Source organism: Brassica rapa, chromosome A06, assembly GCF_000309985.2.
Source record: "Brassica rapa cultivar Chiifu-401-42 chromosome A06, CAAS_Brap_v3.01, whole genome shotgun sequence".
Classification (NCBI taxonomy): Eukaryota; Viridiplantae; Streptophyta; class Magnoliopsida; order Brassicales; family Brassicaceae; genus Brassica; species Brassica rapa.
The window spans coordinates 3,575,604-3,603,509 of NC_024800.2; the positions used below are offsets into that span (position 1 = coordinate 3,575,604).

Below are 27,906 nucleotides of genomic sequence, written 5' to 3' on the forward strand. Positions count from 1 at the left end.
GAAAGAAGAGGACGACAATGGATATTAATATGTGACCATGAAACAGCGAGAGGATGAGATCATTGTCTTATCCAGAAAAATAAAGATTTAAAGATCAGAAGCAATAAGATGATGGGGCCTCACGAACCATTCACAGACACTCACATACTTCAAATAAGACCTGTTCTTCAGTTTGCTGAGAGAGTGAACTAACAATTATGGCGAAGATGATGATGATGCAACAGAGCCAGCCTTCTTTATCTCTCCTTACTTCTTCTGTCTCTGACTTTAATGGCGCTAAGCTCCACTTACAAGTCCAGGTCTTTTCTCTCTCTCTGATCAACTTTCAGATGTTTTTTTTTTTTAAATCAAACTATGTTTCTAAAATCTGTATTTTTTTTTTTCTTTTCAGTTTATTTACATGTTTATCACATTACACAATGTATCCGTTTATGTTCATCTTGTTTGACTTCTTGAGCAACGGATCATTGTTTCAAGATTAATGAATGTGTCTCTAAAAGTAATAGTGTGGTTCTTGTAATAATTGTACTTTTGTATTTGAGTAAAGCTTATGAGGTTGCTCAAAAAAAAAAAAAAGTAAAGCTTATGAGCTTCTTAGTAATAATTGTGAATATTTCTGGTGTGTGTTTTGGCTTTGATATGTCTGAATACATCCTCAAGATTATCCTTGTTGATGTGAAGCTCTAGCTTCAGATTCATCAGTAGCCTTAGATTTTCTTACAGATTTTTCTTTGTTGTTGAAACTGCAGTACAAGAGGAAGGTTCAACAGCCAAAAGGAGCACTCTATGTATCAGCCTCCAGCGAAAAGAAGATTCTTATAATGGGTGGCACTCGATTCATCGGTATCTTCTTGTCCAGGCTCCTTGTCAAAGAAGGACATCAGGTTCTTCTTCATTTCTCTTCCCTAACCAATCAAACTGTCTTTTAGTTTCCTTCTCTCATTGACTCATTGACCAATGGTTGCTGTTACAGGTTACATTGTTCACAAGAGGTAAATCTCCTATTGCCAAACAACTCCCTGGCGAATCTGACCAAGACTTTGCTGACTTTTCTTCCAAGGTATTATTACATTCCTTGTGAAAGAACATAGAGGAACTTGATGAACAATTATTAGAATGAATGTTTTTTTTTTTGCTAGATTCTTCACTTGAAAGGAGACAGAAAGGACTATGACTTTGTGAAGTCAAGTCTTTCAGCTGAAGGCTTTGATGTTGTTTATGATATCAACGGTAACATGTTGTCTAATTTGTTGTTACAGTCTCTTTATACATTTGATACATTGTACCTTCTTTTTTAATCTCAGGGAGGGAGGCTGAAGAAGTTGAGCCCATATTAGATGCACTTCCTAAACTAGAACAGTTAGTTATATACCACATGAATATTTGCTAGCTTTTTAAAAAAAAATCCTTTCATAATTGTAATGTTTGGTTAATTTTGATAGGTACATCTACTGTTCTTCAGCTGGTGTTTACTTGAAATCTGATGTCTTGCCACACTGTGAGGTATGTAAACTAATCTAGCTCTTCAGCTTGTAATCTCTCTGGATTTTTCATTTATAGATATTCCAAGTATGTGATCTTCTCATAAATGATGCAGGTGGATGCAGTTGACCCAAAGAGCAGGCACAAGGGGAAGCTGGAGACTGAGAGCTTACTGCAATCAAAAGGTGTAAACTGGACTTCCATACGCCCTGTCTACATCTACGGTCCGTTGAACTACAACCCTGTGGAAGAATGGTTCTTCCACCGTCTCAAAGCTGGCCGCCCTATCCCAGTTCCAAACTCTGGAATCCAGATCTCACAGCTCGGTCACGTTAAGGTCACACACACCTACCTCACAACTCTCTTATCATGCTTCAAGAGTGTAATGATTTATAACATCAAATAAATAAATTTATGTAATTTTCAGGACTTGGCAACAGCCTTTCTCGCCGTGCTTGGTAACGAGAAAGCCAGCAGAGAGATATTCAACATCTCAGGAGAGAAGTACGTCACCTTTGATGGCTTAGCAAGAGCTTGCGCAAAGGTACATACACTTGAGTCTTTTTTGGATCATTGCTTGAGTAACTTAGTTGCAAGTGATGTAAACTTGTAATGTTTTAAACTCTTGTCAGGCTGGTGGGTTTCCAGAGCCAGAGATTGTTCACTACAACCCAAAAGAGTTCGACTTTGGGAAGAAGAAAGCGTTCCCTTTCCGTGACCAGGTTAAACCTCCAAACATTCAAATGATTCAAACTACACAAAACGTCAAAGGATGAAATTCTTTGAAAGTTGACGTTTTTGTTTATGTATGATCTTGCAGCATTTCTTTGCCTCGGTAGAGAAAGCAAAGCATGTGCTTGGATGGAAACCAGAGTTCGACTTGGTGGAGGGTCTCACTGACTCATACAACCTTGATTTCGGTCGTGGAACTTTCAGAAAAGAGGCGGATTTCACCACTGACGACATGATTCTAAGCAAGAAACTTGTTCTTCAATAGAAACATATTGATTTGTATGGTTGTGTGATCTCACACTGAAGAACATTCTCAAGTTTATTGTCGTCTCAAATGTATTTTGGTTTCGGATTGTGTTCGACTTCTTCTAAGAAGAGGCGGTCTGGCTCTTGAAGTTTACTTAGTGAAGGAGAGAGAGACATAGACCATAGAGTTGAATGAAAGTTGCATGCAACTGTCCAAACGAACAGAACCAAATCTGGACTACCTTCAGTTTTTGGTTCTCGGTTTATATACCAGGCGTAATTACACATTTGTCAATACAAGAAAATCAGCAGTATATATTAAGTATCAAAATCAAAATTTGATATCATCATCATACTAAAAAGAGAAGTCATGAGGGAGAATATCGCAATTAATATCCAATAACATGTTTTCATCTCACTATTTTTAGTCAATTAGGTGTTTTCTTTCATCATGTACATCAATAACAAATTATATTTAAATTATATTTATTGATTGAATTTTGTTAATATTTTAAAGTTTATTATTTTCTTACAAATATATTAGTGTAAACCTTTATTTAATTAAACATAAAATTAAAATAAAAACAAATTCTCTATTTTAAATTATATTTAAGAATAGATATGTACATATTTAAAATTATAATCTTGATAGATTTTTATATATTTCTTTTGGTTAAAATATATTTAATCAACTTGTATAAAATTAAGAAAAAGTATTTTGATATAAAACTGTATAATTATAAAAAAGTGAAACTAAACAATATTTCTAAAATTTGTAGATATATAAAAGAAACTAATGATACTACAATTAAAAATTTCTAAGTTTTTAAAATTGTAGAAAATTTTGAAAATCGTTTTGGTAATAATTATAAGAAATAGAATTAAGGAAAATTACCACAAATAGCACATTCATAGTACTACTTTTCATCTTTACACTAACAACTTTTACCCTCACTTTTAATGAAGGGTAAATTATAATTATACCCTTACGGTTAACTAATATAGACTTAGGGTTTAGAGTTGAGGGGCGGGGTAGGGTTTTTGGAATGTGAAATTTAGGATTCTAATAAATATATAAATAAATACTTAAAAATATATATTTTTTTAAAAATAGTTTCAAGCATAATTTTCGTTTTTCAAAAAGAAATTTGAAAAAAAAAATTCAAAAAAAAATTATAAAAAAATTCGAATTTGAAAAAGTATAATTAGAAAACATAAAAAAAATTTTACTTTTTTTTTTATTTTTTTTATTTTTTATTTAAATAATATTTTATTATATATATAAATAACAAACACATAAAAGTCTTTTGTCACTTAATGAAGAAAATATTTTTGAAAATGTCTCCTTAGTAGTGGTAAAAATGAAAAGTGATACCATAAAAGTGGTAAACATGTAATTTTCCCAATTTTAAATTCATAGATTCCATAACACATAGTTTTTAAAAAATATATATAACTGAATAACTTAAGATTCATAGGTTTAATACAAATCACTCTAAGTCTCAGATTGAATATACTCACGAATTGTTAAGTGTTAAAAATAGAAATATAATTTCGTTGTGAATGTGAAACATACAATATAATGGTTTGTTTGTACTTATATAAAATGTATACACATACAAAATATTAATTTATAATTTTAATAAGATCATATATTACATACGATTTTATAAAAAACTATTATCTTATTATTTATCAATTTATGTTAGATTTTGAATCGACCGAATTTGGAACCAGAGAAATTTATTAATTTTTAGTGTTTCTTAATTTATTAATTTTAACGATGTTATTTTAATTTATATTTATTAATTTATAGTTAATAACTCTACAATAACACTATAAAATATAAAAAATCACGTATAATCCAATATGTAAAAGGTATTATAAAATCACAAATTCAATAAACACATAGTTTAAAAAAAAAAAAATCACATACGACTAGTCACTTTAATATAATTACTCTAAATTTCAGATTTAATACATCCACTAAAAACATAGTTTTATTTTCTCTACACTTTCAATAAATAATAATCGTGCCAAACAGTATCAGTTATAAGTTATAAATTTTAAATGCATAGAAATTTTCATCTAAGACTATTTACCATTGCGTATAAATGTTTTTATTATATTTTTGACTATTTAAAAAAAAATAGTATTTAGATTTTTTTCTCTTTACCTTTTACTCCTTTATCCTTACTCGAATAATCCATTTTTTATTTTATCTTTTAGAGGTCCATACCTCTGTAGGTAAACAATCAGTGAAAGCTTACACAATTGAGATTCCATTTATAAGACTTTAAACTTCAGTCTGCAATCATCTACGTAGTCAACAAAAATCTTCTTCAGTTGGTATTCTTTTGTGTGTTGTTTATCATATATCAAGACATTGACTGGATTTTCTTCTGTTATGGTAAATATTTCTGTCATTTTACAGAAAAGGTGATAAATCATGCAATCACTTTTGAAAAATGACACAACACGCAATTAAGAGTATACTATAATCAAAATATTCTATTCAGAAGCTTCTTTATTGCAATTCTCTATACTAACATACATGTTCATCTTGGGATGGAAATACGTGTTTTGATTTCAAAATCTAAATAGGGTATTTTTCAAATGAAAATTCAGTCATTGTCTTCATATACGGGTAAATACATGTTTTTGAATAATACATATCTTTTTTTTGTTTTTTTAGAAAACTAACTTTGAGCATGACTGGTTTTTCCACTATCAACTGTAAACACAATTTTTACAGTTATTAATTGTTGTTAGTATCTTATAACAATCACAGAAAATGTCATAAACTGATTCAAACCGTTTTGAATCTTTTAAATCCAAAATTTAGTTTCAGCTAATGTTTACGGTTGCAGGAGGGTAATTTTTTCACAAAAAACTATGTAAATATAATAATAAAATGTTCAATTAAATTTTAAAATTGAAATAATCTGAAATACTAAAACATATATTATATTTTCATTTAGATTAAAAATTAAAAAAAAAATATTTTTCACAATTTTTTTAAAAATTAACTATATAATTTGATAAATATAATTTTTATATTTATTTAGTAACATGATATTTATTATTTTATAATTATTTAAAATGTTAATATTGTTAATTTATTATTTAGCTACTGATGTATTGGGTAATTAACCAGTCATAACTCATAAGTATCCTGCAAACGTATAAGTTTCGAACCGTTGTATCAGTTGTACAAATCTCTTAATAACGTTTAAAATCGCAATCTTTGTGTTTACACCGATCAGGTTTCTTGTCTGTAAAGATATTTTTATCCCAATTTGATAAAAAAAATACAAATTGTAGTAACTAACTTAAAATTTTAATTATTATCAAATTATTATAAATTAAAAAAAACTCAATTAGTTTCCATTATTTTTATTTTGAATCTTTGTTGAGATTTATTATTGAAGTTGCTACCATTTGGTGTTTTCACAGCGAAAAAAAAAGATCGAATCTCTTGTTTATTTTGGTGTTCAACCTTTTCACATCATCATAAATACTGACAATTTAAACATTTTTGAAATGGAAAAGCTACATCAAATTATCTATACGAGTTTTTCTGTGTTCGGTGCTCCATGCCAAGAAAATATCTAGCATATATTTTCAGTTTAAAATGTAACAAAGATAAGAGAACTATATTAACACACTCATTGATTATATTTTTCTTACTGGATTTTTGTTTTTTATTAAATAAAATTATAGCAATTTGTTTGGATTGTTTCGTGTATGTATGCTCTATATGAAACAAGAAATAAAAACCCAGTTTAGGATAGGAGATGATTTAGTTTTCTTTTTAAAATTAGATCTTATGTTATTACAAACTATTAGAAATATTACAGACGATTCTACAAGCGATAATGAAAAATTATGTTTAACTGTATCATCTGAACTGTCTTATAGGATCCACCATTGACGGTGCTCCTTACACCATGCCATAGACCACATTGTAAACTTTTTCTCTTTTAATTTACATAATTTCGTCTTATTCGGAATTTGAAACCTAAATCTCTGGGTATAGAAACATAAACTCTTAGTCAAACCATTGGATCAAAGAAACTTTATTTAGTTGTTTTCGTAAAGTCATCAACAGTTTTTATATTTTTAAAGGTTATAACGTTGTTGGTAATTTGGTTTTCATTTTTCTAAACAAGTATTTATGTTCTAAATCAATATATTAAATTTGATATTAGATACTATAAACACTAAACTTGGACAATTTAGTAATTTTACATATGAATAGGTGTAGTTTTCAAAAATAAAAGCTTAGTGTAATTTTCAAATTTTACTATCATATAAATGTATTTTTCCAATTTTCCTTTTTTTCTGGCATGATACGTATTGCTGTAATTTCACAGAAAAGGTGATCAATCATGCAATCACTTTTGAAAAATGACACAACAACACATAATTAAGAATATAAAATGATCACACAAAAATTAGTTAATAAGTAGAAACTCTATAAATTAATTTTTGTGTATTAATAAACATCATAAATATTTTGTGGTTTTAAGTCGAACCGATTCAAAATATGACACAATCGATAAGATAATATGATAATAATTTTTATAAAATTATATGTGAATATATGGGTCCATTAAAATTATGACTAATAATTTATATGTATAAATGTTTTATATAGTGCAAATAACTATTATATTGTTTGTTTATATTCATAATGAAATATCTTTATATTTTTCTTAATATTCAATATATTTTGATGATATTTAGTAAAAATTATATCTAAAAGTATATTTAAATTTTATAAAACATAGTTTATATACAACAACTAATATAGTAAAACAATACGGATAATGAATTTTAAAATATTAATTAACGTACATGCACTAAAATCAAATATTTTTTATTTTAGAAAGATCTATTTTAAAATAGATTTTTTAGAAAAAAAATCAATATTAATAAATTTAATTAATAAACATTATAGTCTTAACTTTATTAATTTATAGATTTTTTAATGTGTATGGATTTGCACCCATAAAAATAGAGATATGCACCCATAAAAGATCTTTTTAATGAATTATCTAATCAAATAAATTAAAATTTCGTTTTTATTTTTTAATTTATTTATACATTTTATTCATTAAGGTTATAAACGATATTAACTACTTTAACTTTTAACGTGAGAGGTAGACTCCAAAAATTTATTTACTAAATAATAGTATAGATTTAATTAAAAAAATATTAGTCTTAACTTTATTAATTTATAGATTTTTTAATGTGTATGGATTTGCACCCATAAAAATAGAGATATGCACTCATAAAAGATCTTTTGACTTTTAACTAATTTATTAAGATCTTTTGACTTTTTAACTAATTTATTGATATAAAAGATATCATCGGAATCATTCTCAAACCACCAAGGACTCATAATCTCACAAACCAAAAAAAAAAACGAATGAAAATGTATCGCATTCTTTTGATAGTTTTGGCGACAACACTCGTTTGCTCCGTCGCAGAAGCGAACACTCAACAAACAGTCAACGAAATCTGCAAACAGACAATAGACATCAAGTTCTGCAATGGGATCCTTGCCAAAGCTACTTCCCCAAGCATGAAAGATCTCTTGAATGTGACAGTGACAGAAGCTCAAAGAATATCGGACGACACATATTTCTTCATCAGCACGTTCCTTTTAAATGCTGGAGACCAGAGACCCGTTATACAAAAGTGTGTTGACGCTTACGCTTTTCTGAACTCATCGTTGACGGATGCTTTATCTCTCTTTAACAGTGGACGGTATGCTGAGATCATCACACTCATGGATAATATTTCCAGTGAAGATGTAATCTGTAAGACAGATTTTAATCTGCCCGGTTATAATATCAATCCGATGATCGAGAAAAACATAGAGACAAAGGTTTTGGTGGCCATGGAAAAAATCATTGGTCATATGGTTTCTTCCTTCTAAGACTGACCAGATCAGCCCATAGAGTTTATAAAAAAAAAATTATAATAAAATATTGTATTCGAAAGCTTCTTTATTGCTATTTTATATATTAATATAGACTAGGTGTCTTGCCCGCACATGCAGACATAATTCTTATAGATATTTATTATTTTATATTTTGTTAATTCAAAAACAATATGTTAAATTATTATTTATATTCTTAACAAGTTTATACCAAACATAAAATAATTTATATATGACATAAAATTTCATCAAAATATATATACTAATTATTGTATTGAATTTTTCAAAACACTTATATATTAGAAATGTTTTAGACTATATTTTTATACAAATGTTTTTTGTTCATTAATATTTAATTATATATTTGTATATATTAGTTTTATAATAAAAATAATATTTAAAGATAACAACACAATATATAAGTATTATCTTATTTTTAGAAATATAAAATATTATTTCAAGATAACAACAAAATATATGAGAATTATCTTTTCAGAAATTTAATATTATTAATATAAAATTTATTTTTAATTAAATTATTATATATATAATTTTATTAAGGGTAACAACAATATTAATCAGTCTAACTTTTAACGTGAGAGCTCGATTCTGAAAATTTACTTCGCAAATAATAGTATAGAAGATGTTCATCTTGGGATGGAAGTTGAATCGATTTTGATAAGTGATGCTCCCTTCATTTCAGTTTATACTAGAAAACAAATTATTTCAAAATAAGTATTGTTCTATAATTAAATGTTATTCTATAATTAAATATATTTTTTTTAATTTGTGCACGGACCTAATACTACAATTAAAATAAAACATATAGTTTCGCTATAATTGCTTTATCTTTTTTTGCGATTTTGTTGTGTCAAAAATATATTAACTTTTTGGTTAACGATTTTATCTTATTTTATTTATTTATAATGGATCTTATCATCTAATCCAAAATCAAACAGTCGAGTATCTTAAATATGCTACCAAAAATTATATTGCGAGATTCATGTGGTCAGAGACCTACGTGGAGACATAGAAGGTGATGAAAGAAACATGCACATTAATCCAGCGATGAAACGGAACCTAATTTGATTTATTTTGTTTTGACTTTGAAGAAAGACAAAAATAATACCAATAATTAATGGGAACGCGTGAAGATTGAGAATCTCTACTAATAAAAGGGAGCTTTTGAGGCTCCATAGGGCGTCCACATCAGCGGAAAAAATTTCTCCCGAAAAATGACATGTGGCATAAAATAAAGTTTTACATTTTAATATTACTTATTTTCGAAAATTGTAAAAAATATGTAAACATACAGCATAAAAAATGAAAAAACTACATTAAACATATGTAAGATTATTATTTTTCACTTAAAAAAAAGACGGCTTATCTCCATAATGTAACATTACCGTTTTATGGCGTCCACATCAGCGGAAACAATTTCTCCCGAAAGATGACATGTGGCATAAAATAAAGTTTTACATTTTAATATTACTTATTTTCGAAAATTGTAAAAAATATGTAAACATACAGCATAAAAAATGAAAAAACTACATTAAACATATGTAAGATTATTATTTTTCACTTAAAAAAAGATGGCTTATCTCCATAATGTAACATTACCGTTTTATAAAAAAAACAAAAAAAATATCTCTACTAATAAAAGAGAGCTTTTGAGGCTCCATAGGGCGTCCACATCAGCGGAAAAAATTTCTCCCGAAAAATGACATGTGGCATAAAATAAAGTTTTACATTTTAATATTACTTATTTTCGAAAATTGTAAAAAATATGTAAACATACAGCATAAAAAATGAAAAAACTACATTAAACATATGTAAGATTATTATTTTTCACTTAAAAAAAAGACGGCTTATCTCCATAATGTAACATTACCGTTTTATGGCGTCCACATCAGCGGAAAAAATTTCTCCCGAAAGATGACATGTGGCATAAAATAAAGTTTTACATTTTAATATTACTTATTTTCGAAAATTGTAAAAAATATGTAAACATACAGCATAAAAAATGAAAAAACTACATTAAACATATGTAAGATTATTATTTTTCACTTAAAAAAAGATGGCTTATCTCCATAATGTAACATTACCGTTTTATAAAAAAAACAAAAAAAATTATATATAATTTCGAAAATAATAAATATATGTAAAACATACAACATAAAAATGGAAACTAGATTTTGACCCGCGCAGGCGCGCGGGTGTACATTTTGAAAAATATGTTGATATTTGTTTTTCATGTAATTATTAAGGTTTTACAAAATGAATCCAAAGAACAGAACCGATACCGATCCGAAAATATAATACCAAACCCGAACATAAATTGATTAAATATTCGAATTATTCAAAATTTTGTTATTTAGAGAACCAAATCTGATCCGAACCGAAGTATTCGGGTACCCGAATTTATCTAAAAATAGATTTATATACTTATATATATATTAATTATTTTTAGATTTAACGTATATAAAACATTAAGAATGATACTTTTAAATTGGTTTAAATACTTGAAAATATATATATAGATAGTCAAAAGTAAATATCTGCAATAGTTAAAGTATACTCAAATCACCAAAAATACTTAAAATAATTATTGATTCCGTATCCAAAATTTTAAATCAAACCAATCTATCTTATTAAAACTCAAGTACAAAATTGGAGTGTTTGGAGACTTGAATAGGACTATTAAAAAAATTTGGAGTGTTTGGAAACATAAATTGTAGTCTTTTAAAAAAAAATTAATTTTGTTTGGAAACAAGGATAGTAGTATTAAGAAAAAAAAAGTAATGGGCTTATGTTTTTAAGAAAAATTAAAAGTCCATCATATTATAAAAAACTATCTATCTAGGCGAGATTTAAAATATACGAAAACGGGTCAATCTAATCGCCTAAAACTTTTTCTTTTCTAAACTAACCATAAAACAAAATTTAAACTTTATACACATATTTCAAATCAAAAAATAATTTAAAGTTGATTTATATCAAAAATTGATTAAAAACTAATACATATATTCAAAAATGGATTTTTACTAAACTATTTTTCAATAACCATTATACAAAAATGTTGTCAATATATATAATAAAAATACAATACAAAGCCCAATTTGAAATACCAACTCAAATTATCGTTTTTATATTTCCTATTAAGTTTTATAAATATAATATATGTAATTATTTATATGATGGTACGTATAAAATACTATTAATTATATGATTACTTATATGATGGTACGTATAAAATACAATTAATTATATGATGACAGTATACGATATATAATAATGAATAGGGATGAGATTTCGGGCACCCATACGGGTTTGGTTCTGATCGGTTTGTGTTTCGGGTTTTCGGAGTCAAAGATTTAAGCCCTGTTAGGATGTTTCTAAATTTTGGTTTGAGTTTGATTCGGATCTTTGCGGGTTTGGTTCGCGTTTGGATAACCCATTTAAATTATTTTTAAAGTTTTAAATCATTATCTATTTTAAATTTCTCAAAATCTATAAATAAAATAATATATTACCTATAAATTTGAATAACATATGTCAGAATACCTAAGCTTAACATATCAATTGGTTTGATTTTGACCCGAAACACAAACCGATCAGAACCAAACCCGTATGGGGCCCAAAATCTCATCCCTATTCATTATTATATATCGTATACTGTCATCATATAATTAATTGTATTTTATACGTACCATCATATAAGTAATCATATAATTAATAGTATTTTATACGTACCATCATATAAATAATTACATATATTATATTTATAAAACTTAATAGGAAATATAAAAACTATAATTTGAGTTGGTATTTCAAATTGGGCTTTGTATTGTATTTTTATTATATATATTGACAACATTTTTGTATAATGGTTATTGAAAAATAGTTTAGTAAAAATCCATTTTTGAATATATGTATTAGTTTTTAATCAATTTTTGATATAAATCAACTTTAAATTATTATTTTGATTTGAAATATGTGTATAAGTTTAAATTTTGTTTTATGGTTAGTTTAGAAAAGAAAAAGTTTTAGGCGATTAGATTGACCCGTTTTCGTATATTTTAAATCTCGCCTAGATAGATAGTTTTTTATAATATGATGGACTTTTAATTTTTCTTAAAAACATAAGCCCATTACTTTTTTTTTCTTAATACTACTATCCTTGTTTCCAAACAAAATTAATTTTTTTTTAAAAGACTACAATTTATGTTTCCAAACACTCCAAATTTTTTTAATAGTCCTATTCAAGTCTCCAAACACTCCAATTTTGTACTTGAGTTTTAATAAGATAGATACTACATTAAACATATTTGTCTAAGTTCTTCTATTAAACATTGCCGTTTTACATTAAAAATGGAAAAATACATAAATATTTAAACATCTATCTTAAAATATAAAATATTGACATTAACTAAATATAAAGTATAAGAAAGAGAAATACTCAATATATATATAAATAAATAATAAGTAAATATTTAAATATACGAATTATATATACAATAATAAGTAAATGCACAATTTAAAAAAATGGAAAGAGTACATTAAATATTAAACATCTATCTTAAATGTAAAATATAGATATTAAGTAAACAGAAAGTATAAGAAAAAGAAATACACAACTTAAAACAATGGAAAAAGTATATTAAAATTTAAACTTCTCATAAAAATGGAAAAACTACATTAAACATATGTAAGATTACCATTTTTCACTAAAAAAAAAGACGGCTTATCTCCATAATGTAACATTACTATTTTGTAAAAAACAAATTATATATAATTTCGAAAATAATAAATAATATGTAAACCTACAACATAAAAATTGAAATACTACATTAAACATATGTAAAATTACCATTTTACATTTAAAAATAACAATAATATGTAAACATAGAATATAAAAGAATGGAAAAACTACATTAAATATATGTAAGATTACCATTGTTCACTAAAAACGGTTTATCTTCATAATGTAACATTACCATTTTATAAAAAAAAAAGACAAAAAACATAAATATAACTATTTGACTATTTGTCAAAGTTCTTCTATTAAACATTGCCATTTTACATTAAAAATGGAAAAATACGTAAAGATTTAAATATCTATCTTAAAATATAAATATAGACATTAACTAAATATAAAGTATAAGAAAGAGATACTCAATATATAAAAAAATAAATAATAAGTAAATATTATAAATATATAAATATACGAATTATATATACAATAGTAAGTAAATGCACAATTTTTAAAAAATGGAAAGAGTACATTAAATATTAAACATCTATCTTAAATGTAAAATATAGATATTAAGTAAATAGAAAATATAAGAAAAAGAAATACACAACTTAAAAACAATGGAAAAAGTATATTAAGATTTAAACATCTATATTAAAATGTAAAATATAGATATTATGCAAATAGAAAGTATAAGAAAGGGAAATACACAATTTAAAAAATGGAAAAAGTACATTAGTATTTAAACATCTATCTTAAAATGTAAATCAATATTAAAATATAAAATTATTAGTAAATAGAAAGTATAAGAAATAGAAATACACAATATAAAAAAAATAAACAATAAGTAAATATATATATAATCTCGAAAGATGACACGTGGCATAAAATATAGTTTTACATTTAATATTATTATTTTCGAAAATTATAAAAAATATGTAAACATACAGCATAAAAAATAGAAAAACTACATTAAACATATGTAAGATTACTATTTTTAACTTAAAAAAAAAGACAGCTTATCTCCATAATGTAACATTACCGTTTTATAAAAAAACAAAAACATTATATATAATTTCGAAAATAATAAATATATGTAAAACATACAACATAAAAATGGAAATACTACATTAAACATATGTAAGATTACTATTTTACATTTTTATTTTAAGAAAATAATATGTAAACATACAACATAAAAAATAGAAAAACTACATTAAACATATGTAAGATTACCATTTTTCACTAAAAAACGGCTTATCTCCATAATGTAACATTACTATTTTGTAAAAAAAAAATTATATATAATTTCGAAAATAATAAATAATATGTAAACATACAACATAAAAAATGGAAATATTACATTAAACATATGCAAAATTACCATTTTACATTTAAAAATAACAATAATATGTAAACATACAACATAAAAAATGGAAAAACTACATTAAACATATGTAAGATTACCATTGTTCACTAAAAAACGGGTTATCTTCATAATGTAACATTACCATTTTATAAAAAAAAAGAAAAAAAAAATAAATATAACTATTTGACTATTTGTCCAAGTTCTTCTATTAAACATTGCCGTTTTACATTAAAGATGGAAAAATACGTAAAAATTTAAACATCTATCTTAAAATATAAAATATAGACATTAACTAAATATAAAGTATAAGAAAGAGAAATACTCAATATATAGAAAAATAAATAATAAGTTAATATTATAAATATATAAATATACGAATTATATATACAATAATAAGTAAATGCACAATTTTTAAAAAATGGAAATAGTACATTAAATATTAAACATCTATCTTAAAATGAAAAATATAGATATTAAGTAAATAGAAAGTATAAGAAAAGGAAATACACAATTTAAAAAAATGGAAAAAGTACATTAGTATTTAAACATCTATCTTAAAATGTAAATCAATCTTAAAATATAAAATTATTAGTAAATAGAAAGTATAACAAATAGAAATACACAATATAAAGAAAAGTAAATAATAAGTAAATATATAATATAAGTAAATACCAAATTTTAAAAATGGGAAATTACATTAAGATTTAAAAATATATTTTAAAATTTAAAATATAGATATTATGTAAATAGAAAGTATAACAAATGGAAATATACAATTTAAAAAAAATAGAAAACGTACATTAAGATTTAAACATCTATCTTAAAATGTAAAATATAGATATTAAGTAAATGAAAAGTACAAGAAATGGAAATACATATACACGAAAATAAATAATAAGTAAATAATGTAAATATATAATATATGAATTATATATGTAATAATAAGTAAATACACAATTTGTTTAAAAATGGAAAAAGATCATCAAGCATTAAACATCTATCTTAAAATGTAAAATATATAATATAAGTAAATACACAATTTAAAAAATGGAAAAAGTACACTAATATTTAAATATCTATTTTAAAATATAAAATATAGATATTACGTAAATAAAAATATATGAAATGGAAATAAACATTTAAAAAAATGAAAAAAGTACATTAAGATTTAAGCATATATCTTAAAATGTACTTCTATCTTAAAATGGTAGTAAATTATATAAAAATGGAAATACCACATTAAACAAAAAAAAAATGTATAGTTTTTCATCAAGAAAGTCCCTATAAATCTCATTATTCTATCCACATCAACCTCACACTATTAAGGAAAATTTCAAAGCACTCGAGCAAAAAATGGTTTCACCATCAACTCTTGCCGTCCCAGAAACCTTTAATGACCTTGAATGAGATTTTTGTATAACAACAAACTTTTTGTTAGGTGGATTCATTGTTGGGAAACCCGCAACTTCCAAAAGCCAAACTTATTCATGGGAATTGAATTGCTTTTCATATACTCAAAGGTACTCTTACAAATTTAAATTAATCTAATCCATAATTTTATTGTTAATATTCATACTAACTCTTTCATGATCAAACCATTTCAGTTAATAACCATTCAAGCGTTTATCCCGAAACACTTATTTCCTCGCCGAATCAGGTATTGGTTCATGTTGGTTTAGTATTGTTTTTGGTTTACTAACCGGTTTAGGATGGTCCTATTGTAAATATAATTTAAGTTGGTTTAGCATATATTATGTTTAAAATAACTTAAATTAAATAATAATAATATTATGCTTAAAATATAATTTTAGAGAGCTTTCGAATATAGTTTACAGAACATTATAGGTGATGAATTTAATTTATTAAATTCGTTTATTACTTAAAACTAAGTTTTTTAAAAAACATATTGAGTTATAAATATCAATGATGGATTGGTGAGTATAACATGAAGACAAAAATATAAATATCTGATTTTCAAGATAAGAAATTCAGCTTTTATTCAGATACTCAATATATAATATTTTAAATTATTTTTTAAAAAATATACATAATTTATATATATAGATTAATCTTGCAAACTTAAACTATTATATTATATATGAATAATTGTTTTAAATAAAAATAATTTCTGATTTAAAATAAAAATAAAAACAACAAATTGTTATTTTCAAATAATGGATGTAATTTACATTATACTATCATTTAACAAATATTAGATACATTTTGATATATCATTATTTTCTATTTCCAGAACACAATAAATTGTTAAACATCAATATCATCTACGTTAAGTATACGAACAACACAAATTCAAACATCACAAAAAATATTTACATAACCATTATAATACAATAATTTAATCAAAAAATACAATTAAAAAAAATTAAAAAGAATAGTTATATACTTAATATTTGAAAATAAAAGATATTTTTGCTAAAATTGTACTTACCTGGCCAAGGAGATCGACCATCTTTTTACGGATCGATCGAATGTTGAGCATGTGGTTGATCCGAAAATACACTGCAGTTTAATAAAATCTCTAAAACATTTATTCCAACACTCAAAAGATAGTTTTGCTAAATATGATAACTAGATAGCCAATAAAATTACAAAAAATATTTAAATAGTAAAAAATATGTTAATTTAACGTGTTAAAATTTAAAAATAAATTTTAATTATGACATGCATTTAACATTTATATAAATATATATCATAGCCTAAATATAAATAATTTAACAACTTAAATTAGAAAAAAATAAAAATCCCGGGCGTAGCCCGGGTTAATCCCTAGTCTCTACTAATAAAAGGGAGCTTTTGAGGCTCCATAGGGCGTCCACATCAGCGGAAAAAATTTATCCCGAAAGATGACACGTGGCATAAAATATAGTTTTACATTTTAATATTAATTATTTTCGAAAATTGTAAAAAATATGTAAACATACAGCATTAAAAAATGGAAAAACTACATTAAACATATGTAAGATTACTATTTTTCACTTAAAAAAAAGACGGCTTATCTCCATAATGTAACATTACCGTTTTATAAAAAAAAAACAAAAAACATTATATATAATTTCGAAAATAATAAATATAAGTAAAACATACAACATAAAAATGGAAATACTACATTAAACATAAATATGTTTGACTATTTGTCCAAGTTCTTCTATTAAACATTGCCGTTTTACATTAAAAATAGAAAAATACGTAAAGATTTAAACATCTATCTTAAAATATAAAATATAGACATTAACTAAATATAAAGTATAAAAAAGAGAAATACTCAATATATAAAAATAAATAATAAGTAAATATTATAAATATATAAATATATGAATTATATATACAATAATAAGTAAATGCACAATTTTTTAAAAATGGAAAGAGTATATTAAATATTAAACATCTATCTTAAAATGTAAAATATAGATATTAAGTAAATAGAAAATATAAGAAAAAGAAATACACAACTTAAAAACAATGGAAAAACTATATTAAGATTTAAACATCTATCTTAAAATGTAAAATATAGATATTACGCAAATAGAAAGTATAAGAAAAGGAAATACACAATTTAAAAAAATAGAAAAAGTACATTAGTATTTAAACATCTATCTTAAATCCTTACTAATAAAAGGGACCTTTTGAGGCTCCATAGAGCGTCCACATCAGCGAAAAAAAATTCTCCCGAAAGATGACACGTGGCATAAAATATAGTTTTACATTTTAATATTACCAATTTTCAAAAATTATAAATAATATGAAACATACAACATAAAAAATAGAAAAACTACATTGAACATATGTAAAATTACCATTTTTCACTTTAAAAAAAAGACGGCTTAATTCCATAATGTAATATTACCGTTTTATAAAAAAAACAAAAAACATTATATATAATTTCGAAAATAATAAATATATGTAAACATACAACATAAAAAAATAGAAATACTACATTAAATATAGAGTAATTGGCGTAGATACACCCATAAACTCATGTAATTTGCTATATAACCTTGAGGCTCCATAGAGCGTCCACATAAGCAAAAAAACTTCTTCCGAAAGATGACACGTGGCATAAAATATAGTTTTACATTTTAATATTACTAATTTTCGAAAATTATAAATAATATTTAAACATACAGCATAAAAATGAAAAAACTACATTAAACATATGTAAGATTACCATTTTTCACTTGAAAAAAGACGGCTTTTCTCCATAATGTAACATTACAGTTTTATAAAAAAAGTCAAAAAACATTATATATAATTTCGAAAATAATAAATATATGTAAACATACAACATAAAAATGGAAATACTACATTAAACATATGTAAGATTACTATTTTACATTTTTATTTTAAAAAATAATATGTAAACATACAACATAAAAAATGGAAAAACAACATTAAACATATGTAAGATTACCATTTTTCACTAAAAAAAGACGGCTTATCTCCATAATGTAACATTACTATTTTGTAAAAAAAACATTATATATAATTTCGAAAACAATAAATAATATGTAAACATACAACATAAAAAATGGAAATACTACATTAAATATAGAGTAATTGGCGTAGATACACTCATAAACTCATGTAATTTGCTATATAACCTTGAGGCTCCATAGAGCGTCCACATAAGCAAAAAAAACTTCTTCCGAAAGATGACACGTGACATAAAATATAGTTTTACATTTTAATATTACTAATATTCGAAAATTATAAATAATATTTAAACATACAGCATAAAAAATAAAAAAACTACATTAAACATATGTAAGATTACCATTTTTCACTTGAAAAAAAGACGGCTTATCTCCATAATGTAACATTACCGTTTTATAAAAAAAGTCAAAAAACATTATATATAATTTCGAAAATAATAAATATATGTAAACATACAACATAAAAATGGAAAGACTACATTAAACATATGTAAAATTACTATTTTACATTTTTATTTTAAAAAATAATATGTAAACATACAACATAAAAAATGGAAAAACAACATTAAACATATGTAAGATTACCATTTTTCACTAAAAAAAGACGGCTTATCTCCATAATGTAACATTACTATTTTGTAAAAAAAAACATTATATATAATTTCGAAAACAATAAATAATATGTAAACATACAACATAAAAAATGGAAATACTACATTAAATATAGAGTAATTGGCGTAGATACACTCATAAACTCATGTAATTTGCTATATAACCTTGAGGCTCCATAGAGCGTCCACATAAGCAAAAAAAACTTCTTCCGAAAGATGACACGTGGCATAAAATATAGTTTTACATTTTAATATTACTAATTTTCGAAAATTATAAATAATATTTAAACATACAGCATAAAAAATAAAAAAACTACATTAAACATATGTAAGATTACCATTTTTCACTTGAAAAAAAGATGGCTTATCTCCATAATGTAACATTACCGTTTTATAAAAGAAGTCAAAAAAACATTATATATAATTTCGAAAATAATAAATATATGTAAACATACAACATAAAAATGGAAATACTACATTAAACATATGTAAGATTACTATTTTACATTTTTATTTTAAAAAATAATATGTAAACATACAACATAAAAAATGGAAAAAACAACATTAAACATATGTAAGATTACCATTTTTCACTAAAAAAAAGACAGCTTATCTCCATAATGTAACATTACTATTTTGTAAAAAAAACATTATATATAATTTCGAAAATAATAAATAATATGTAAACATACAACATAAAAAATGGAAATACTACATTAAACATATGTAAGATTACCATTTTACATTTAAAAATAACAATAATATGTAAACATACAACATAAAAAAATGGAAAAACTACATTAAACATATGTAAGATTACCATTTTTCACTAAAAAAACGGTTTATCTCCATAATGTAACATTACCATTTTATAAAAAAAGAAAAAAACATAAATATAACTATTTGACTATTTGTCCAGTTCTTCTATTAAACATTGCCGTTTTACATTAAAAATGGAAAAATACATTAAAATTTAAACATATATCTTAAAATATAAAATATAGATATTAACAAAATATAAAGTATAAGAAATAGAAATACAAAATATATAGAAAAATAAATAATAAGTAAATATTATAAATATATAAATATATGAATTATATATACAATAATAAGTAAATGCACAGTTTTCAAAAAAATGGAAAGAGTACATTAAATAAAATGGACATCTATCTTAAAATGGTAGTAAATTATGTAAAAATGAAAATACCACATTAAACAAAAAAAAATATAGTTTTACATCAAGAAAGTCTCTATAAAACTCATTATTCTATCAACATCAACCTCACACTATCAAGAAAAACTTCATAGTACTCGAGCAAAAAAATGGTTCCACCATCAAATCTTGCCGTCCCAAAAACCTTTAATGACCTTGAATGAGATTTTTTATAACAACAAACTTTTTGTTAGGTGGATTCATTGTTGGGAAACCCGCAACTTCCAAAAGCCAAACTTATTCATGGGAATTGAATTGTTTTTCTTAGACTCAAAGATATTCTTACAAATTTAAATTAATCTAATCCATAATTTTATTGTTAATATTCATACTAACTCTTTCATGATCAAACCATTACAGTTAATAACCATTCAAGCGTTTATCCCGAAACACTTCCTTCCTCGCCGAATCAGGTATTGGTTCATGTTGGTTTAGTATTGTTTTTGGTTTATTAACCGGTTTAGGATGGTCCTATTGTAAATATAATTTAAGTTGGTTTAGCATATATTATGCTTAAAATAACTTAAATTAAATAATAGTAATATTATGATTAAAATATAATTTTAGAGAGTTTTTAAATATAATTTACAGAACATTATAGGGGATGAATTTAATTTATTAAATTCATTTATTACTTAAAACTAAGTTTTTTAAAAAACGTACTGAGTTATAAATATCAATTATGGATTGGTGAGTATAACATGAAGACAAAACTATAAATATTTTATTTTCAAGATAAGAAATTCAGCTTTTATTCAGTTACTCAATATATAATATCTTAAATTATTTTTTTAAAAAATATACATAATTTATATATATAGATTAATCTTCCAAACTTAAACTATTATATTATATATGAATGATGTTTTTAAATAAAAATAATTTCTGATTAAAAAAATAAATAAAAACAACAAATGGTTATTTTCAAATAATGGAAGTAATTTACATTATACTATCATTTAACAAGTATTAGATATGTTTTGATATATCATTATTTTCTATATCCAGAAAACAATAAATTGTTAAACATCAATATCATCTAGGTTAAGTATACGAACAACACAAATTCAAACATCAACAAATATTTACATAAATATTATAATACAATAATTTAATCAAAAAATACAATTCAAAAAAACAATATTCAAAAGAATAGTTATATACTTAATATTTGAAAATCAAAGATATTTTTGCTAAAATTATACTTACCTGGCCAAGGAGATCGACCATCTTTTTACGGATGGATCGATTGTTGAGCATGTGGTCGATCCGAAAATACTCTACAGTTTAATTAAATATCTAAAACATTTATTTCAACACTCAAGAGATAGTTTTGCTAAATATGATAACTAGATAGCCAACAAAATTACAAAAAGATATTTAAATAGTAAAAAATATGTTACTTTAACGTGTTAAAATTTAAAAATAAATTTTAATTATGACATGCATCTTAACATTTATATAAATATATATCATACCTTAAATATAAATAATTTAACAACTTAAAGTAGAAAAATAATAAAAATCCCGGGCGTAGCCCGGGTTAATCCCTAGTCTACATTATAATATGAGAGTTTTTCTCTCTCCTAAGCCTATCCACGTCAGTAGGTATTTTTTTGTGGACCTCATTTAAACAATAAATATTGCGTAACCGACGTTCTTTTTGTCCACGTAATTTTTTATCTTTTGGTTTCATTATATCATTTGTCATTTGGTTTGATTATCTTGATATATATATCATATGATACAAAATCATAAACGAATCCAATAATTTTGAAGCCCATTGGCAAGCCTACTTAGTAATGATGTCGTTTGAAGTTTGAACCTCCAAAGAAATCTAAACTCTGCCTTTAATGTGTTACTTAATTAGGTTGAAAATCGTCTCCATCTTCCACGATACAACATCGCCGTCTCTGCTGTTGTTAAAAAAACTTATCTGTCAACTTTTGACCTCCCATATCTCTTCAACTTCGTCTCTTGCATACCCTTCGTTCAATGTTTCTTTCTTAATATATACAATGGATCTTCAGTTCACATTGAAATCATTAAAGCTCACCAACTCTTCGTCTCCCTACATTTACAATAGAAGCTTTATGCCTGTTAAAACCGGTAAACACCTCAAACCCTATAAATAAGAGAGGCTAGGGTCTGGAATCACACCCCCACAAACTCCTTTTCTCAGTTTATCTTCACTCGAAAACCTAGAAGCTTCTTTCAAAATGTCTTCTTATGATGTTGTTGTCGCCCAATCAGCCGTCCGACTTGGCCGCACTTCCCAATTCATTGTTGGTCGCCTCCTCCACTTTTGTGATCCCGTAATATCAAGAAATGGGAATCACTCTTCTTTTCCTCGATGAAAAGGTATTTTTATTTTCACTGTATCAAGTATTATATATTATATACTAGTATTGACCCCATGCTACGCATGGGAATTTGTTTTGTTAAAAAAAAAATAAATTTCAGTAACCAAACTTGAGAAATTCCAAAATTAATTACAGAAAAAAATTAGACAATTAATTTCTTTAAATTGTAAAGACTAAATAGTAAATAAAAATATTGTTTACCTGAATTTTGAATGGTCAAACGTTTTGCAGTTCTCTCTAGTACATTCGTCATATCTTCTTTTCTTCTTGTACCTTTGATTTCTCATACACGTCTGCAGCAAATAAAATAGTTTCAAAAACTGAATAATACAAAGATGGATCTCTTAATGTTTTTATTTACTCAGATTTTGCCATTTCGTAAAAACCCGTCGTACAAATGAATCTATGCAATGAATTATAAAAGTTTCACAGAAAACGAAAGATGATATGAAGAAACCATCAGAACGGAGACCGGTTTGTAAAAGAAAATATTTATTGAAATGATTAAAAGTTCCATGCACAAAAGAAAATAAATTATTTGTGGAAACTGTTGGGATCGTGGCTTTGATCAAGGAACGGTTTAGACTTAACAATGCAACTTCATTCTTCATCGAAGAAATCTTAACTGTATTACTGATGCATTTATTTTTTATTTTAAAATTATATTGAAGCACAAGCCATGTGTCAGAATTTGATTGATCATGTGACTTGTGTTTTAGTATATAAAGTATTCCATTCCATCTCACTCTATCTAATTGAATTTTTAAAAAATGTTTTGGTTTACTCGTCTTCCTGCTTACGCAGAGATCTGTGATCCACTGATCCATCGTTACGGACGGATGGATCACTACCGTCCCGGTTCCATCGTCAAAGTTGATAGGTTTTGAAGTTGAAAGATGTTCATCTGTTTATAGCCTCCTACAAAGGCTGGTCGTTGTCTTATACGTCGGATGCAGCAGGAAGTTGGAAAAATTTGGCACTTCTCTCTGTTGTAACAAATATGTTTCTCCCAACGTTACAGTTGTGATCAGGTAAAAAGTTAACATCCTCACCCATAAAATAGGGGAACACGTTTTTTTGGGATATATATTAACATTTTTCAAACTTTTTTTACAAGTATCATGTCGAACTATACTTGCAACTACGGCAACGATAGTGACATATGTGGTCTTCAACAGGGAGATGACCAAGCTCACTAAGCAAGATGCTGCTGCTCTGGCTCTTGAGGGAGTTAATCTTTTGGTTTTACACTTCATTTGACCCATGTTTAGAACTGTAACAAGCACTAATTGTTTCACAAACGTACTATAGATAAATGACGGTGGAGGGCAAAAACTACCAAGATGTATTTAAAAGCTTGCTGCCAAGGAATACTTTTTTTTCAGATACGTGCCACTCCATACAATTTTGTCCCAAACCACCGTGTCTGGGTCTGCAGTCAGTGAAACCAGTGCCGGCTTTGGGGTGGTGCTGAAGGTGCAAATGCACTGGGCCCTTTTATTTTCATTAGAATTTTTTACCTGTTTTAAGGCTTTTATTTTTTGAATTTTACCTGTTTTAGGGTCCTGATTTGTTGAGTTTTACTTTTTTAGGGCCCTATTTTTTTGAGTTCTTTAAAATCATGTATTTACACAGGTAAATTTTATTGTATGGCACAGGGCCCACATACATTTTAAGCCGGGCCTGAGTGACACCGAGGTTGAATACTTGTTTTTTCCAAAATATTTTCTTCCGACAAATTTAAATTGACACATATACAACTTTGTTTCAGAGTAGCAGCAGCTTCAAAGCTCCAGTTATTGGAGGGGAAGGTCGAGAAGCTACAGCTTCTGCAAGCAACACGTTTCCAGCGGCGAAGATAGAAATCAGAGGCGGTGAAGCAAAGATAATAGCCGCAAACACCCCTAAGTGATAGTTTCAGCAATGTTCATACATTTAAGTTTTCTAAATTCTTATGTTTTTACCTATTTTGAACTTTGGTTTTTCCCTTTTATTTTCGGCAAAATACCTCCCACCAAAAAGATAGTGACTAAGATTTTATATAATAAAGGCAGCGTTGACAAAATGTTTAAAACTAAATGCATCATTTCATGTTTACATAGAAACATTGAAGTCATGTATACATGCATTTTGGCTAATTTATTATAAATGTAAGTAAACCCTTTAGTTTTAAATGAATATTATTAATAAGGCTCCATATAACCCACTGAAACCTTAAAATTCATTTGGTACTAAAGATCCTCTACAACCAAGTGACATCATAGCCCATTTAGTGTTTTCAGATGCAGCCCACAAATTTCACCATGAAAATTATGGATTTGAAACAGTTCCATTGTAACAGACGGTGTAATTTAAAACCAAATAAAAACTGGGATAAGCATAGCCAACAGCTTAACTAAATTTAAACTTACACAATAATATATTAAAAGAATTTGTAACTATATAATTTTATAAATTTATAGAGTTATTAATTTTAAAAACAGTTTATTACAATTTTATATTTTTAAATTAAATTTGGGTTTGTTCAAAAAATATATAAATTAAATTTGGGTAAAATAAGTAAAATAATTTAATTTAATGTTTGTATAAACTGTTAAATTTTAAAATCCAAATTTTATAACTTTATATATACACTATTTGATTTATATACTACAGTAACTAAGTAAACACAAACCAATCCCATAGAACTCAATTTTTGAACATGAAAGGCGCTGATAAAGTTAATGGTCGATCAAATCATTACGAAGATAAGATATGAAAATACTAACACATATGAATTAGCCAGTCATTTTTATATCAACTTAATCAAGCTGTGTGACTTTCAATGTTCCATTCATTCCCATTATAGAAAACACAGAGAAAACAAAGATTAAAAATATAAATCACATACACAAAACTACATAACGGATCATCAACGTACCTATGCCCCTAGTAATAAAAACTATAGAGTGATCAGAATTAACAGTTGTAGTGTTCCATGGGATGAACACTCGAATAACCTACATTTTAACACTTCATCACTGGCCTCAAAATGGTATTACAAATATTAAACGGTCGGGAAATATGGGTATCTTAGTTGACTAGCAAGAAATTTCATAACACTCATAGCTCATATTTATGTGATGAAGAAGCATCAAAACTTTAAGGCGATACAAGTCTTGTGGCACCGTTGCCACAACCTGAAGTTGAAGCTCCTCCTTCTTCTCCCACCGGCAATCTCGACTCGATATCATCTTTAAAATCACTTTTGACTGTGTGTTGTTGTTTCACCTTCTTTTGGTTATCTTCTTGGTCTTGATTCTCATTCATCTCTCTGTCTTTCCCCCACAAAACGCCATATAGCCCAATAACCACAAGTGCTGATCCCATAAACCTAATATACACACATTATCAAGATTATCATCCTCCGGTTTTATATTAATGTTTATAACGAGAGAAAGAGAGAGAGAAGAGAGTATACCTAACTTGGATGATGGAAAAGCTTCCTCCAAAGAAGAGTATGATTCTTCTGTAAATGCAAACACTGATGCAACTAAGAAAGAGAAGATGAGTGAGGGCAGAAACGGTAGTGCTATCCCAAGAAATATGGCAAGTCATCTTTGAACAATGAACCAGAAGCTAAGAAGACTTCACCTCTGAGGAGAACCAAACAAAGCTCAGTATCTGTGAAATCTTCTTCCCAGGCAACCAGCGAATAGTGAGAAACCTTGGTCTAGCATAGTAGACTCCAGTGTAGATCTTCCTTATAAACCATCTTCTACTGTAACCTCTTCTAAGAAAACATTTGACCCTGTAACTTTCCTTGAAAATATGAGTAAATCTCTCGCTTGTGCGGTTTGGTCAGAACCACAAGGCTACCTCCTAACTCTCTTATCATGCTTCAAGAGCGTAATGATTTATAACATCAAATAAATGATTCTGTAAATTTTCAGGACTTGGCAACAGCCTTTCTGGCCGTGCTTGGTAACGAGAAAGCCAGCAGAGAGATATTCAACATCTCAGGAGAGAAGTACGTCACCTTTGATGGCTTAGCAAGAGCTTGCGCAAAGGTACATACACTTGAGTCTTTTTTGGATCATTGCTTGAGTAACTTAGTTGCAAGTGATGTAAACTTGTAATGTTTTAAACTCTTGTCAGGCTGGTGGGTTTCCAGAGCCAGAGATTGTTCACTACAACCCTAAAGAGTTCGACTTTGGGAAGAAGAAAGCGTTCCCTTTCCGTGACCAGGTTAAACCTCCAAACATTCAAATGATTCAAACTACACAAAACGTCAAAGGATGAAATTCTTTGAAAGTTGACGTTTTTGTTTATGTATGATCTTGCAGCATTTCTTTGCCTCGGTGGAGAAAGCAAAGCATGTTCTTGGATGGAAACCAGAGTTCGATTTGGTGGATGGTCTCACTGACTCATACAACCTTGACTTCGGTCGTGGAACTTTCAGAAAAGAGGCGGATTTCACTACTGACGACATGATTCTAAGCAAGAAACTTGTTCTTCTATAGAAACATATTGGCTTGTATGGTTGTGTGATCTCAAACTGAAGAACATTCTCGGGTTTATTGTCGTCTCAAATGTATTTTGGTTTCGGATTGTGTTCGACTTTTTCTAAGAAGAGGCGGTCTGGCTCTTGAAGTTTACTTAGTGAAGGAGAGACAGTCCCATAGAGATGAATGAAAGTTGCATCAACTGTCCAAACGAACCGAACCAAATCTGAACTACCTTCAGTTTTCGGT

The 27,906-nt window shown here is 26.3% G+C and overlaps 1 protein-coding gene and 1 long non-coding RNA gene across 3 annotated transcripts; both read left to right on the forward strand.

Annotated features, from left to right (window-relative positions):
* Nucleotides 1–28: 28 nt before the first annotated feature.
* LOC103871660 (chloroplast stem-loop binding protein of 41 kDa b, chloroplastic) lies at nt 29–27,764 on the forward strand. Of its 2 annotated transcripts, none has more exons than XM_033274187.1 (10): nt 29–299; nt 750–884; nt 974–1,060; nt 1,140–1,230; nt 1,305–1,359; nt 1,443–1,503; nt 1,598–1,819; nt 27,106–27,222; nt 27,311–27,400; nt 27,499–27,764. In XM_033274187.1, exons 1-10 carry the CDS (start codon nt 198–200, stop codon nt 27,673–27,675), a joined length of 1,137 nt encoding a protein of 378 aa, XP_033130078.1. In that variant the 5' UTR covers nt 29–197; the 3' UTR covers nt 27,676–27,764. The 2 variants fall into 2 exon arrangements, with proteins under 2 accessions (XP_033130078.1, XP_009148185.1); XM_009149937.2 differs by lacking the exons at nt 27,106–27,222; nt 27,311–27,400; nt 27,499–27,764 and adding exons at nt 1,910–2,026; nt 2,115–2,204; nt 2,303–2,643.
* On the forward strand, nt 23,120–25,372 carry LOC103871708. Its single transcript, XR_633563.3, has 5 exons — nt 23,120–23,171; nt 23,978–24,204; nt 24,291–24,649; nt 24,832–24,871; nt 24,945–25,372. It is a non-coding gene; the product is annotated as an uncharacterized LOC103871708 (long non-coding RNA).
* Nucleotides 27,765–27,906: the final 142 nt, after the last annotated feature.

Coding starts and splice junctions, on each gene's coding strand:
- LOC103871660 (XM_033274187.1), top strand. CDS start 198: ATGGCGAAGATGATGATGATGCAACAGAGCCAGCCTTCTTTATCTCTC. Junction 885..973: donor TTGTCAAAGAAGGACATCAG/GTTCTTCTTCAT, acceptor TTGCTGTTACAG/GTTACATTGTTCACAAGAGG. Junction 1,820..27,105: donor CACAGCTCGGTCACGTTAAG/GTCACACACACC, acceptor GTAAATTTTCAG/GACTTGGCAACAGCCTTTCT.